The 16,747-nt window shown below is 35.5% G+C and overlaps 1 protein-coding gene across 1 annotated transcript in view; it reads left to right on the top strand.

Moving 5' to 3' along the window:
• Positions 1-16,747, top strand: part of LOC113232847 (mucin-5AC) — a 91,256-nt gene that overhangs the window by 55,519 nt on the left and 18,990 nt on the right. Inside the window, exon 2 of the mRNA XM_026467697.1 lies at positions 7,936-8,173. Coding sequence (XP_026323482.1) covers positions 8,098-8,173 — 76 coding nt within the window. The 5' untranslated portion in view covers positions 7,936-8,097. The remainder of the gene's footprint in view (positions 1-7,935; positions 8,174-16,747) is intronic.

Genomic DNA, 16,747 nt, shown 5'->3' with positions numbered 1-16,747 from the left:
ATATATATATATATATATATATATATATATATACATATAATATATATGTATGATATATGCTTGAGATGATGCTGACTTCCTTTTTTCATCATCCTCTTTTCTGGGTATGACTACTTATTTTTAAATTGTGAATCGTTCTCGAATTCCCTTTTTCTTATGTTTCGATCCGTAGTCACACCCATCATTATCCTTGCAACGAGAGGTTGTGCCATTTCTCAGATAAATTTGTACGGTTTGAATATGTAAAAATTTTCTTAAGAGCGTTTTATAAGGAAGAAACACAAAAATGTAGGGAAAATTGTTTATGTGCATACATTTTTGCAGAATGTCGAAGCTACCGAGCACCACTGTATTTTTGAAACAATTACATCACATCACAAACTGATACATCAAGAAGTGATAAGCCTCTACAAGGACATCTTAAGGGCTCTCAGATAAGTCAAGGATGACAAAACAGGATTACATAGAGGCTATATCTTTCGTCGGTTAGTTCTACTACGAATCATTAAATTTTCCGAACACGTCGACAGTAAAAATAATTCTATGGTCACGTGGTCCCATAAAATCTGTTACGCAAAGTCCCGTTACTGTATGTTTACGAAATGCCACAAATGAGAGAAATGGAACAGCTTCGTTCTACAAAAATTTGCCCGTGACCACGACCATTCAGTCATGAGTCTCAGTCGGGTTTAGAAGAAGACAGATACTATTGGTGTTGTACTTTTAGTATTATTATCTTCTAAGTAGTATATCTTGCATCACACATTCCACAAAACTATACCGCATTATAATGTAATTTTGTGAGCATGCAGTTTTGCAGGCATGCAGTGTGGAGCTGGGTGTTGATTGTATGAAGGTTGCATTAGTTTCCTTCACGATTGGATTCCACTTTCTAATTAACATCAGGTGAAGTGGAGTCATCTGCTTGTCACGTATAAAAAAATAATTTTAAAAATGTAATAGCAAAATTAAAAAAAAAATCTTTAAAAATTGTTCCTTATGTTATGCGTCAATGACAGTAAACAAAATTATTTTTTACTTCGTGATGCAACACCGAACTTTGTCAACAAATTGTATAGAAACAGATTGAAATAAAAAGGGAAAGATTTACATATATTACGACGATACCTCCAGACTAGTATATCAATCTAGTGCTTCTGTACTCTACGCGAGAAACTGTCCGGCGAGGCGGAACGTGCGCTCGCGCCGCTTTCACGACAGACGCGCAAATATGACGCGGCGCGACGTCACACCGATACGTTTCACTGTCATAAGACAAGACGTGTCGGGAGTGGGGAAATGGAAATTTGGTGACGGTTTGGAAACACTTAAACTATTTCTTTTATTATTTATATTCTCTATAGAATAATAGTCACGAGCAGTTAGATAGTTCTAATTATAAGTCTTTTTCTATCCAGACAGTTTTATAAATTAATAAACAATTTTAAATTTTCTTTATTCTTATTGATTTGCGTCCCATAACATGTATTCCACAACATTACAGGTATTTTTATTACTAATATTGAGATCAAATTATGGACCCAGAACCAGGGCACTGCATAGAGTAGAAGAGAGGACTAGTCTCATAATTGTTACACTTACTTAATATACAATTAGATATCTATAAACCGTTTTATATAATTGAATGTGTATTTTTTCTACTGTAACTAAAATTAAATTACAAAAATTATTTTTATTATAACTAGTTACCAAACTCAGATACCAAGAATTTATCTTCTAAAAACTTTTTTACATTACAATATGTTTTATTTATTAGAAATTTCTTTAAATTAAAAAAAGGAGTATTTATTGCCTCGAATATCAAACTTTTACGGTCTGTTTCTGATCAAATACTTTTTTCATGACTTTTGCAGAAACGCGTGAACTTTTAGAACAGCGTTTTTACTGTTATTATTCTTAATTCAAAGAACTCTAATTAGTGTTGAGCCATTTCGGAAATTCGCTGGAAGTCGAAAACTTAATTTCTTTAAACAAATTTGTAAAAGAATAAAAGCAAACGTTTGAGTGTTCGCTAGAATATTTACTAGTTTAAAAATTTGTAATAAGATTTTATTAATTCGCTGGGCCTTAACTTAAATAATTTTGAACTGTAGTTACAATTTATGAAGTTACAAAAGGACCGATAGATCGATAGGTTAATCCAACCCGTCAACTACAGAGCCGAAGTTTGAAACAAGTCGATAATTCCGAGATGTTGCCAAGTCTTTAATCAACAACTTTAAGGTCAACAACAATAAGTAATTTTGGGTAATGTCCCGTTTCAGAGTCTCATGTTTATTGAAAAGGTTTTACATTTCCATTGAACAAGAACTTTTATTTCTTTAGATAACTAAGATTTTTTTTATGATACCAAGTAACGGGACGAACAGCTCGTGCACCTGGTGGTGAGCGACACGCCTGTCCGTAATAGTTGCAGTGCAGCTCAGAGCTTTAAAGCGCAAAGACCTTAGGGGCATTGTCACTACGCCCGTCACCCTAAGACATAAGTTGAAACGTCCCATTTGCCTGTAATTTGACCATTTCACCAGCACCCTTACAACCGAACGCAATCAAAGTCAAAGTCAAAGATTATTTATTCCATAGGTAAAATAAATTTACACTTGAAAACGTCACATTTAAGCTATTGCGCAATAATGCTCACGTTGCCGCTTGGCGGCTGAAATAGGTAAGATGGCAGTTAGTGATGAACGAGACTCAGTCTTTTAAGGCCTTTAAAAAACCTCCACTAATTTTTAACGCCTTACGACTAGTCTAGTCTTTTAACCCTCAAGTCTTGAGTCATAAGACTAAAACTGAAGACTAATTCGAGTCCAAGTCTTTTAATCCTAGGAAGCTCAAAAGACTTATAGGACTAAAACGACTAAAAAGACAAAAAGACTAAAACGACTAAAACGACTGGCGCCGCGTCATGAGTCGTATGGCGTGATTTTATTTCTACCCACAAGGTTTTTTTTTACGATTTTTATTATAAGTAAATAAACGTGATTATTTACTACATACTACTTACGTCATTTTTATTTATAAACTTCGGGTTTAATAAGACATAAAATAGGTATAAGTCCTTTGCAAACAACTCGAGTCGTTGAAGTGTTTCAAGTCGTTTTAGTCGTTTAAGTCTTTTGAGTCTTTTAGTATAATGACTAAGTCTTATTAATAAAAACTCGAACCCTCAGTCTTAATTTTAGAGTCGACTCCTGTAAAATGGACTCGAGTCGTTATAAAACGCCTTAAAAGACTGAGTCTCTTTCATTACTAATGGCAGTACTTCCCTGAACTCTTTCACATAGAGCTCTACTGGTAGTAAAACACTTAAGGCGCCTTCAAATTAAAAGCTTGTAGAAGCGTTGCAGTGATGTGTCACTGGAGCGGCAGTCCCGCCACTACTCATTTTTATACAATATCTAGTCTGCAAAATGGCGCGCGTGTGTCGCGACCACAGAACAATAAATACAGTAGAAGTGGTTAGTTAGCGTCTTACGCGTGCCAACTACAGGTCTCAAAAGACCTATCTGAGCTCAATCCGCCATTTTTGCTTTGTATGGTATGGTTGTGTCATTCTTTCGTGCGAGTTGTCTAAAATCTTAGAAAAATGCCTTATTGTGTTGTTTTGGAGTGCAAAAATGATATTGATGCACGGTAGCACATCATCGGAAAATCTTATTTAAAAAAAAATCAATTTCCTGTATATTGAAATATTTTTTTCTTAGAAGAAACGAAAGTAAAGCTTATACCCCAATATGGTCGCTTCTTGTTTGGAGAACTAAATTAATAACTCCAATTCGTCATTGTTCAGCAATGAACCGCTAGATGGTAGCACATTTGAAAATTTTGATACAATATAAATTTATATTTAAAAACCTTTCAACGATATGCCAACAGGCTAGAGTTTAAATTATATTAGCAATCCAGATTTTGTTAATGTCTTTTTAAATTTGAAACTACGACCAATCAACATCAAGATTTTGTAGTGTTTCAAATTAAGAATGTGTGAGTTTTGGCGACATCGCTTCTCATAGTAATCGAGACTTAAGGCATTTCCATTGTTTTTGTTTCTTCCGTGGCCACGACTGTAGCGCAGTTGCGATTCGAAATAATTATAATGGTTATTCTAAATTAGTAGTGGCGCGGCTGCAGCGCCACGGTAACGCCACTGCAACACTTTCAATTTGAAGGCGCCCTTACACTTGCGTCGGAGACCATAAATATTCCGTCAGAATCAAGTAGGCACAAATGTGCACTTCCACGGTGAAGGGATAGGCACTGTAAATAAGTAGCCAACATTGCAGTATACAATAAAAAAAAAGATGAAGAGGTGTAATTACACTGATGGATTTCTAAGCACTTTGAATTTACATACAGCGCAAAATTGCATATTTTTTGTTTCTTCCATATAATACCCATATCATTACCATTATTTCTTTTGAAATGATAAAATTATTGCTACCATATCTAAATGCATTTAAAGTTCTGCAAACCAATTCACTAAACAATAATGTCTATGGAATAACTTTGATTGTTCTCGCTATATTTATTTCTGAGTGTGGTATGTAGGAAAAGCGAAAGTGATTTTGGTACCGCCGTAAGTTGCCGAAATGACGTCGACGAATACCCATTCGTCGACGGCGAAAGAGGGTAGACAGATATGTCCGTAATTTAAGCTGACAATTGCCCCTCGCCAATTAACCCGAGGTGACCGTGGAACGTGAAACTGCTGGTAATACGGCACATTGTGAGAAGAATCATATAAACGTATGAGTAAATATTAAGAAGAAGACATAACGTTGTAAGTAACCAGTAACTAGTTATAATTACTTAGTGTATATACAAACGTCTCAATATGCCAAATCACTTATTATTAACGCAGACATAATTGATGACCTCCGTTGTCGAGGGGTTTGCACAATGGTTATTATGGTGTCACTACCTCTGAGGTTCCGGGTTCGATCCGCGGCCGGATCAGTGAAGAAAAACTAACTTTTCTATATTGACTTGTTCATTTTCACTGTCGACGAATGCTATCACCTCGATTACTTGTGGCATTACCACTGTCACTCACTTTTTTTTTTCGACAAACAACACCACACATAAAACTAAAAAATAAAATTCAATCTCTAGAAATAAAATGACATAAGCAACCGACTTCTTATAAAATTATAGTTTAACATAAACACCCTTTTACAACTACTGTTTATATCAAAACTATATCCCTTTCCGTAAATCGCACATGGTATGCCATATTTGTCTGTCGGCAAACATCATTAATGTCCAGCTTTCTCTCCCTCCTCTTATTCATTTGTTTATTAGCATCGACACCTTTTGTGTTTTAACGTAAGAATTATTCGTAATATTTCATTTCTCACTTAGGCTTTTCTCCAACGCAAGTAGCAATGTTGCAAAACGGAAATTGCAGTATCATAAATAAAATATTTTAATTGAAAAGTCATATTACAAATTTGAAGATTACATGTTAGATAAAAATGTATGGAAAGATGACATGGCTCTAGATTCCACACTAATTTAATTTAAAGTGTATTCCATAGTTTTTAAGTTTTTTTGAAAATAGCAACTCCTGGAATTTCTTGCTCGTTCTTTTCAGGAAAGTCAGCATAGTGGATAAGCAGTAGTTTAAAAAATGACGTTTTTAAGTGTATTTACACTAGAAAATTTTATTATTATTTATTTATTTTTACATTATTATATTATATTTTATATTTATTTTTTATATTATATTTTATATTTATTTTTTATGTTATATTTTATATTATATTACTTATTTTACCTATGGAATAAATAATTTTTTGATTTTGATTTTGAAAGCTAGTGTTAAAACGCCACCTGCGTAGTCATAAACTATGTATACATTGTAAAGTGCCGACGACAACTAGTTAAAAATAGCTTTGTGCAACAATTTAAGTAATGTAATAATAATAATGTAACAAATAATAGTAATGTGTTTTATTGTTATTAAAGTTATTTTAATTTCATCTATACAATTATACTTTTTACGACGACATCAGTGGCTCAACGGTCAATATTGCGGGCGCTGGATGAAAAACCCCTGGGTTCCACTCCCGGTAGGACCAAAAAGAGAAACGAAATTTTTGAATTTGGACCTGCTCAGGCTGTTCTGGGAAGTGCTTCAGAGTGAAATCCGTTGCTCTGGTACTCATATTACAGGGAATTCCCTACTTTGAGATCAGATAATTCTGCCCTCGTAACGAAAAAAGACAGAACTATGCGTTCTTTATACAGCAGTTGTGCCTTTTTTCGTTCTGAGGCCAGAATTGGTCCACACCAATTCTGACAACCACTTGTCTAGCACATTATAATAATAAAATGTAGTACCGGCACGCTATGATAGCCGTTTTAACGTTTATCAGCTTATCAAGTTTCGTATCATAACTACGTCGAAAGAGATAATTGATGTACATTGTTGTCAATAGTGACGTGCAGTAAATTTATGGATGTATAATTTTTTGACACAACTCGGCCTTTGTTTTTCGAAATTCGAAATGTTTAAAAATGAAATCTAATACGATCGTCACTCAAATGATTGCTGTCCAGCACAACTTTTACCTCGGCAAACTCGCGTCAAAGCTCAATGCAAAACAGAGCAGTTTCGAATTGACGATTTATATTAACTAAACATTTTTATTTTCGTTTTACTAAAACCTTTTAATCAGCTACCCCTTGCAATACTAGTTATAAATCTAAAAACTTATAGATGCGACTCGCATTTGTATATATTTTAGGTTTGACCTCACTATTGTAATTTGTTAAAACGGCCATCATAGCGTGCCGGTACTGAAATTCATAAAATTTCTTAACGCAGAAGAGGAAAAAAAATTTACTGTAGTATAACAGATTATTACTTTAACTCTTCATGGACACTGATAGTACTGCACACAAAAATGTCAGTACTTTTCTTGCCGAAGTGCTTATGTTGATTCAATATAAAATGTTTAATGTGTGACACGGGGTACTCTGTACTATTATATTCTAATATTTAATTTTACGGTAAACACTGTTACTGTCTACGAACAGGTTATATAACTCGTTTTCGCCTACTAGAGCAACCAATATTTTAGTTTTTATTTAACAAACATCTTGAGTCAGTTCGTTGACTTTATTAGAAATCTATTGTAAATTTCGGGCCTAAACTGTCGAGAATTTCTCAATCTTTGCTACTTTGTTTGCATTTCGAGTATAATTGTGTATCTGTACCGTTGTGCCGTGTGAAGTTGTTTATGTTACATTCTAAAACGTTACAAGACGAAAGCACGACGCCTGTTACAGTCACGGTTTTAGCGTTAATTCTTATCTTTACGTACTCGATTCAAGTTATCGTTGGCGATCTATCCGTCTGCGTTCATTAGATTTCACAAATAAACTTTCCACTGACTACATTATACAACGACTCCTTTATCCAACATAATAATGTTATGTAGACAGAAATTTTAGGCTAAACCGTCAAAGTTTGGACCTTAGTAATGACAGTTGACGTCGGTCTTCTTTATGCCCGCCTCGCCACCGCCAGGGTAAACTTTGAAAACCTGTCATGCAAAGTTTGTATTGAACGTGTCAAAACTTAGTCACGGACAATAACGCATGCCACAGCCTTCGAGTAGTTACAAAACTATATGGTTTCTTATTGTGACCAAATCCGAATAGGGTCTTTGATTTGGGTACACGTGTTATTTATTAGCGATAGTTACGATGTTTTCGGTCTCTTATTTACTAAATGAATTCCCTTGTAACAAATCAACACGTCTAATGCAATTTATAGCTCGAATATAGCAGTCAGTAAACGTATGGTAGAGTACGGTCCTAATAATTTATGGTTCCTTATCCAGCCCAATTTAATTTAGAATATTGAAAGGACCGTGTCATTAATATATCTTTCTTTTGTTTCAGATGTGATCGTGCTGCAAAATGGTGTAATGTGATTGTGCTGGACTCTAGATTGCTAAACATGACGAACTTGAATATTCGAGCGACTTTTTTCGAACTGTTATAAATTTCGCTTGGTTACGCAACCGACCGTATCAATGATTCGGTGAAAATTAATCAAATAAAATGGGGCGGCGACGTTGGAGATTTGTAACGATCGCGGCGTTCTTGCTTTTTATGATAAAGGACACGCAGTGTCAAGGTAAGCTCAACAACATTTTTTATTAATTTATTACTCTAGGTGTTTAAGTATCTTTAATGTCCAATCCATGCGCCTGGTGGTAAGTACACGCCTATCCTGTAAAAGTTGCACTATCACTCAGAGCTTTAAATCGTAAAGATCTTAGGGACACTGCCACTGCACCCGTCACCCTGAGACATAAGTTGATAAGTGCCGTATGCCTGTAATTTCGCCAGCGCCCTTAACCCGTTAAAACCAAATTGCAGTAATGCTCACATTACTGGTTGGCGGCAGAAATAGGTAAGGTGGCAGTACGTCCCTTTATTTCCGGGGGAAAAGCCGCCATGGATACCACAGCGTCACGGGCAGGCGCGGTGGTTTGTTCACTACCGCGGACCCACTTCTGGGGGAACCACCATTTCCCTGTCTATCGTTAGCGGTATGCCGGGAATACTTGGCACGCCAACCAACCCGTGAATCCTTGTTCTATGGGTGACAAAAGCCCCCGTTTTAACCGCCCAGGATTCACTCTCAGGTCGGTAGTTTGTCATTCATAGGATGAGAGGAAGGGTCTTCCTTTCGCACCCATTCCGTCGCTGACATTACGTCAATGCAGAAAGAGGCCCAAGGCAGTACTTCCCTAGATGAACTCTTTCACAAGGAGTTCTACTAACTCTAAACCGCTGGATTATAAAATATTGATGAAATTTGGTATAGAGGTAGAGAAGAAGGCTACTTTTTGTCATAAAAATAAATCTTAAAGGGAGTATAATAGGGGATGAAAGTTTGTATTACTACGTTTCGTGGCTGAACTTTATGACGTATGAGTGGAGCTAGTCGACGACTAAATATGTCATAGGCCACAATTTCGCAATGATGGTGCGTTCAAGGTTTGCACGTACATTGTGTCTAGTGTTGGATGAACCACCAACGTTATTTGAAATATTATAAATTGATTTTTATATAAGGATGAAATGTTTATATAATAATGAAAGAAGAAGGAAAAGGGATGAACAGTTAACATAAAAGTGTAAAGAAATCTAATGGAGGAAAAAACAGTAAACGAATTGGACCAACGATGCTGCGTACAATTACTTGCAGATAGCTAAAATGTTAGTCGGGGACGTGGTGACATCTGTGAACAAGGATACTGTATCGATCGCATTTTGCCATTAACCCTGTAGCGCTGTTATTTTTTTATGCTGTGTAGGTTTTAGTCGACGCCTTTTGGAAGAGCGAGGGGACGGTATTCTCGTGGTTGCGGGTTAGGGTGCTGTCGGGTCGAGGGAATTTTTCTAAGTGTTAGATCATTGTATTAATAATTATAGCAAACTAGTGGAGTTATTTCACAAAAAAATGTATGAATAATAAACCGAACTGCTTGATTATACCGCGGTTTGTTTCACTAACGATGCAAACACGATACAGTCGCTAATCGTCTATCTTTACACACGCGCGCGATTTTAAGCAGCGATACAAATGCAATGCAAGCGCGGGACTGCATCGATACAAACGCGTGATTGGCATCGCTACACTTGGGATTTAAGCTATTGCATCGATGCAATCGCGCGTTTGTATCAATGCAGTCACGCGTTTGTATTGATGCAGTCGCGCATTCGCATCGATGCAATCGCCTATAAATCGTAGCGAAGTAATCGCGCGAAATAAAGTGTAGCGAAGTAATCGCGCGTTTCACGAACGCGTGTTCGCTGCTAAGAGTCGCCGTGTGTAACCACTCTAAAAAAGTACAACGAATTGAGAGATATAGAATGTTGTTTGATTGAAGAGGAAACTTATAACAAAATCCAATGTATGAGTTTTGGGCTCTTTGAACTTTTTTCGGTTTTCCTGAACAAACAAGTCTCGTATGTACATGACGTCCCCATTATAAAGTCAAGAGACCCGAGCATCATCTATTCGTTGCTTTAGGTTAGTAGAAAAGTTTAAGTTTATAAGGATTAGTAGGTACTTAACTGTATTTTGTTTCAGTATCGAAATGCTTTTCAAAAGTTAAATTGTTCTCAAATAGTCAAAATATCTTGATTCCTTAGATTTAACACAAGACCTTCAATTGTTATTTGAGTATTTGCGACTCTTAGAAGCCATTATAGATGCCTTAAGGATTAACGAAACAAACAATCGCTTTTAGGCATTCGAAACAAGATCGTCCCTAATACCACTGGGCAACCGGCGATATACCTTTATTAAGCATCAATACTGTTCTTAATGTAAGTAACGTCTAAAGGCAAATGTATCATAATGGGAATGTCATTCGTGTAAATATGTGCATATTGTACGAAGCGTTAAGTTGTAGCACTAGTAGAATTTTTCGTGAAAGAGTTCGTCCAGGGGACGTACTGTTATCATATCTATTTCTGCCGCCACGCAGTAATGTGAGCATTACTGCGTTCCAATTTGGAAGAGCGAAGGTGCTGGTAACGGGCGCAGTGGCAGTGCGCTCTCAGATCTTTGCGATTTAAATAAAAAATAAATTTAAAAAATGTTTATTTAACATTCAATATAATACAAGAAAAAGAATATATTATAAATTTATTATAATAGACAGACGCGTCTTTGTCTCTGCGATAGACAATCATGAAACGTTACTATAGTAGTAGCAGTAGAGGAGTAGAGCTTCTTGTCAAAGAGTTCATCCAGGGAAGTACTGCCACCTTACCTATTTCTGCCGACAAGCTGTAATCTGAGCATTACTGCGCTCCGGCTTGGAACGGCAATCGTGTTAGCGAAATTATAGACAACTTATATCTCGGGGTGGCGACCGCAGTCGCTGACCGCCAGGCTTACAACTTGTTCGTCCCGTCACTTGGTATTAAAAGAAAAAACACTGCCCTTGCTGATATTCTGTCTTAGGCGTCAATAGTTAAGAACACATATATGCTTCAGAAAATCGCTAATAAATAAAATACAATTATATTTACAAAATATACAAGACACGAATTATAAGAAACCTGCATCCCGGGATTACGTGTCAAATAACCATTGTGAGCATTTAAAACTTTGAGTGGCACTGCAACTATGGATGGGCGTGTAGTTTATGACCAGGCGTACGACTTGTCCACCTCGTCACTTTATATCATAAAAAAAGCTGTCAAACAAAATATTTTTATCTACTGGTATTTTAATAACATCTTAATATTATTTCCTTATGTCCATACTTGTATGCAATAAAATATGTACAAACAAAACGTATGAAAAACTTTATGACTTGGTAAAAAGAGGCAAAATGTGTTGCAATAAAGTGTTATTAGAGTACGAGAATCTGAAAATGTTTCCACTATATACGCTGCGAGTTTCCCTTGGCGGGTATCGATTTCAATGCAGTTATATGACATTTTGTGGTCGTCTGCCTTCTGGGACATATCTCGAACATAGTGTAGTCGTGTCTAACATTATTCTGAAACTGTAGTCAAAGGAGAAGTTAACTTCTGAACTATCTCTTTATCATTTTGAAAAACATCGCTTCACTTTGTTGAAATGAAACAGAATTTTACAGTTGTTTATGAGCTGTTGAGAACCGGATATTACCAACAGCAGTAAAAAAATAAATGAGCTAGAAAATACTCGGCATACCTAGCCTATTTTCTTAAATACTTAGTCAGTCGCACAATTGTAAATATTAATCTCAATAAATTTCTTACATAATAATTACTTAACTATACTTTACAAATACACGTTGCAATATAGAGCAGATAAACAAAGACACAAATGGTCTAAATCAACAATTCTGGTGGGCAGACAATGGCTGGCGCGCGGCCCACGTGCCGACTAGTTAGCTCGATTATTATTCAAGAACCCGCGAATAGCCTGGCTTCGGTATGCAGATATTCGTAGGTACCAGTATAGCGCCCTGTAGGACCTGTCGTACTGTGTATGAATAAATTGGTAATAAGATCCTTAAGACGATTCTGGGTTGTTTTGGTACGATAGACATTTGGAACTAAGAAAGCAAAAAAGGTTATTTAGGTAGTTTGTTCTTTCTGATGTTGTTTCTGTTACTATTAAATAATAATCATTAATTAACATCAAACTAGTCGGATGCCTACTTTTAAACAAAAAAAGAGTCCAAGTATAAATTAGTTTTAAGTATAAATTGTATATTTGAAAGTCTTACAATAAAGTGGCATTATATTTATAGTGAAGTATAACTTAAAACAGGAAACAGTGTAATAAATACCGAACATTCCATTCTTAGAAATTTTAAAAATAAAAGGGTAGGAGTATAAGGGTAGAGTATTAAAGGCGGAAGCCTTTTTTTCAGGTGGCTGCACTTTAATAAATTTCCATCATTTTTTGACACCATACTGAAATGGCTGGATGCTTTGAAATTTTAAATTAGTAGAAATTACACAAAATTCTAAATGTACTAGAAGTTATCCTACCAAACCATATCTAGGGAAAATGCACGTAGTAAGTACGATTTAAAATCGAATAGTTGTGTATTGGGAAGTTTAAAAAATATTACTGATACGATTGACGAGGTAAGTTTGTTATTAGGTGACCATGAAATGTCTCAGGACCTTCAGGACATGTGAGAATGTCTTGAATTGTGTACAAAACGTAAGAATATTTATTTTTATTTAATATGCTGTTTATGATGTTTGTGCTACCATGGTATTCATATATTTTTTGTGCAAATACTCCACTAGTTAATCCAAATACAAACCAACGACTTTTTCGCTAAATGCCCCGGTTCATCGTCAGCTGGATCGAAGGAATTTTTCTTGTTTTTTATAATATATAATGCGCATATAATATCCACCTGATGGAAAATGACGATGAGAACGACGATGGAGTATGCACACTTAAATAATGTCAATTCACTCCCGCCTTGAAAATGTCCAAGTTATAACTTTGGGAATAAATCTGCACGCAGGAAATTAACCAAAAAGAAACCATGGCCGTTCGCCATATAAATCTAGAAGCACTTCGCGAGAATCTTTGGACTATCCACAACAAAGGGGTGAAACCTAAGCCCACGTCTAGGCCCCCGATGATGGAAAGAGGTAGGCGGAATTAAATCGTGCAACTTCATCGCACACTCTCCGTGATATATCCTGTAGAATACTGATAAGCAAGCAAGTTTACGGCGGTGTTCAAGGTTCTACAGCATCGCCTCTACTCATACTTACCGGGTCGCCTATAAGTCTCTTGGGGCGCTTGTCAATTGAATCCAAAGTGACCAGTTTTATTTTGTAGATGATCCCATAAGTGGCAGCAGTGCTCCATACACCACCGGACATGTGCTTGGTAAGGCTGAAGTAACTTAATACGATCTTTGTATCAATAATAAGAAACTAAGAAGTTCTCTATACTTACAATGAAAGTCTCAGACTAGAATATATCTCAAAGCGCTTAAAATTCGTTTTTATAAAGTTCTGTAAAAAAGAAATAATATATTCTAAAAGAAAGAAGACAGCTGTGACAGATAGAAAAACGGGTACCGAAATGATTCCGGTGTTCCGTTTATTAAATTTTAACATGGAAGCCGTAAAAAAGTGTTTGCTTTCTCAGAGCTTAAAATTTTACATGACAAATGGGATAATCCCTTGCCAGCATAGGTCAAATTGTTGGCCTTCTAGGTAGCAATTAATGTAAAGGTGTGCATGATGAAAGTAAAATATTTACCCTCTGAATTGAAAAAAAATATTCATACAATTAATATGAAATCGAAACTTAAAACTCATTCTTAAACAATTTAAATGCTACTTAGAATTGTAAGTGGCAGAATCTGGTATAGGAGGCCTAGATCTACTTTGGGTCACTGCGTCATTATGTAAGTAAGTAAGTAAGACGTAAACAAACAGCATTGACTCAAACCTTAGTGGTTTCTAAATGTTGTGTGTAAAGTACCTAAGTATGTGGTTGATTGGTAATAAATTAAAAACTAATTATAAACATTAGAGACGTGTTGGCGTACAACAAAGTACATTATACTGATTATTTTTTCTATACACACTTTGATATAGACAGCCAAGCACAGAATTGAGCACGAATTGACAATACAGTTAAAGTAAGTTATTATTAGGTGAGGGCAAACTAGGATAAACGTGTGGGTTGGGATGTCTTACTCAAACGTGGACAGAACGTGAGGGTCCACTTTAATTAGGGATGAACCGGGATCAGAGAGGTGCCTTTAAATATACACTGCTTTTGCTTGCTTTACGATAACTCGTGCGTGATTTGAATAGGCGTTTCAACGTAGACAGCGATATTAGTTTTTGTGAAAGGAAAAGATTCCGTATCGATAGCAAAAAGACGAAAAATTTACACAATATTCTAATTTTCTTTTAATATAAATTATTCCCCAATAGGTAATTTATTTCAATAAAATTTATTGGTTTATTTACAAAATCCCTGCAGCCCAATTTTTCTGGTCTACTGCACTTCTTATCCAAAGTAACGTAATTGAAATTTTTTAGCGAAATTTGGGATCAGCAAAATGAGATCTACCACCTCATTAATCGGATTTTTAATGTCTTATTCGGTTTCAGTTTTATTTTTAAGCAAAATCAGCATAATTTATATTTTTTTAGTGACAATGAAACTTTAGTTGCGAATATCTCAAAAGTTACTGCAAGGAGGGCAGAATATCTTACTTGATTCAATACGCAGATATTCTTAATAAAACGCAATCGAAGAAATCAACGTAAGTTATAACTAGATAATTGTTGAGATAGAAACTACTTCCTTTCAGACTAACTAACTAACTAACTTCCAGTAACATTAAATGAAGACGGATTGTTTCTCGAAAAGAGGCAACTTGCAGACCTGTACCTAAACTATCGTGAACATACTATAGTACCGTGGCGATGAATAATTCCCTAAACAGAAGCAATGTAATGAAAGAAGTAACTTTTTACAAAGTTACCACCCGCTAGGAACGATTGGCATGCTTTGATAGATAGCTTGGCCCTCTGAGGCATTTAGTTTCAAAATCATTGACGTTATAGTGGCGCGTATATGTATCGAATGAAATGAAAAATAGTTTTACGTGTAGTATCGGCGTCGAGTCGCAGTTATCCTTTATCTATAAATTATATTATTCTTTTGCGTTCCATAATGTACAATGTACATTACACGTTTTTATATTAATATTGAGATCAAATTATGGACCCTGAACAGTGTATAGCAAATAGTAGAAGAGAGGACTAGTCTCATAATCACTTATTTAATATAGAATTAGATAGTTACCAACAGTTTTACTTAAAAATATACTTATTATCAAATAGTCAACAAACTCAGGTATCAAGAATTTATCTTTTAAAAACTCTCTTACATTAAAATTGCTTTTATTTACTAGAAATTTCTATAAGTTTGAAAAACAATTCTTGTTTTTTTTTTACAGTTTCCGGACATTTGTTATATATTTTTATTGACATAATATATGGGCTAGAGAAATGCATATTTGATCCAGAATATGGTAACTCGAATCAGTTTCTATATCGAAATGCATATTTAGTTATGATGACTTTACGATTTTGATACAGGTCTTCATGGTACAAGCATAAAAATTTCTAATATGTATATACAATAATGGAGAGTCAGGATTTTATGTTTGGTAACATGGGGCTTACAACAGCAACACATGCTGGTCTGCCACGCAGAGGTCACGGGTTCGATTCCCGGGCGAGGAGGAATATTTGTATGGCTTACGTCGGTTTCTCTCGTGAGTTTGGGTGTAGTTTGTGGTTGTCTATGTGTGTGTTCATGGCACCCGCGATACAGGGTTTCCCTAGTGCGGGACTGTTAACAAAAACTATCTGTTTGGGCTATATTTGTGAGAATTCTAATTTGTTTTTGTAAAATGAAGAGACTAAGCGTAGTATATTATGAAAATATTGCATTTAATCGTTATATTTAATAACAATAATATGTAATAATTACTTTCTCAAACATGTATCTTATATAGTAAGTTTTGCCGTCTCCTGAATGATTAGAAGATGGCACAACTTTCCATTATTTTAAATTTCTTATCAAGGATGCTAATTTGAATGCATTACTTTAAGACTTTAGAAGTTTATTTAACACTTTTACTTTTACCTAATTTCACATCACATTTCCTTCATTTTCACTGAATAAGAAGGAAATTTGATGTGAAATCAGCCTGCAAGATGCTGCTGATGTACAATGCATTTTTTGCATTTCGGTTACGTTGTGCTTTAAGATACGAGTTTGAGAAAGTAAGGCAACGTAATGTAACAACCTATTTTGTAATGAAAAGAGTTATATCTCATAAAGAGTAAAAACCACAACATACATTTTTGTTTTTAATTTCATTCTATCATTCTGGGGTAACAATTTTGTCAATCATCGTGTCCGACTCTTCCCCATCTAAATTTGAATGTACGTTTTCTTCTATACCTTCGTCCAGAGTGGTCATATCTTTTTTGCGTTTATGCTTCTCCCGCAACTGTCACCAGTTTTTCAGTCACATGTCTGCAAATGTGAGTTAAGTCAAGGTGACTGAGTGATTTTCTTTGAATGCCCCAGGGTGGGCACCAATTGAGTAACGGTAGAATATATTATGCGCGGATAAGTGATTGCTTGCTGACTTTTGCGAATTACGAAGCTTGC

The sequence above is a fragment of the Hyposmocoma kahamanoa genome, unplaced genomic scaffold (genome assembly GCF_003589595.1).
Source record: "Hyposmocoma kahamanoa isolate Upper Pololo Valley unplaced genomic scaffold, ASM358959v1 78, whole genome shotgun sequence".
In the NCBI taxonomy this organism is placed as follows: Eukaryota; Metazoa; Arthropoda; class Insecta; order Lepidoptera; family Cosmopterigidae; genus Hyposmocoma; species Hyposmocoma kahamanoa.
This window is presented reverse-complemented; position numbering and strand designations above follow the sequence as displayed.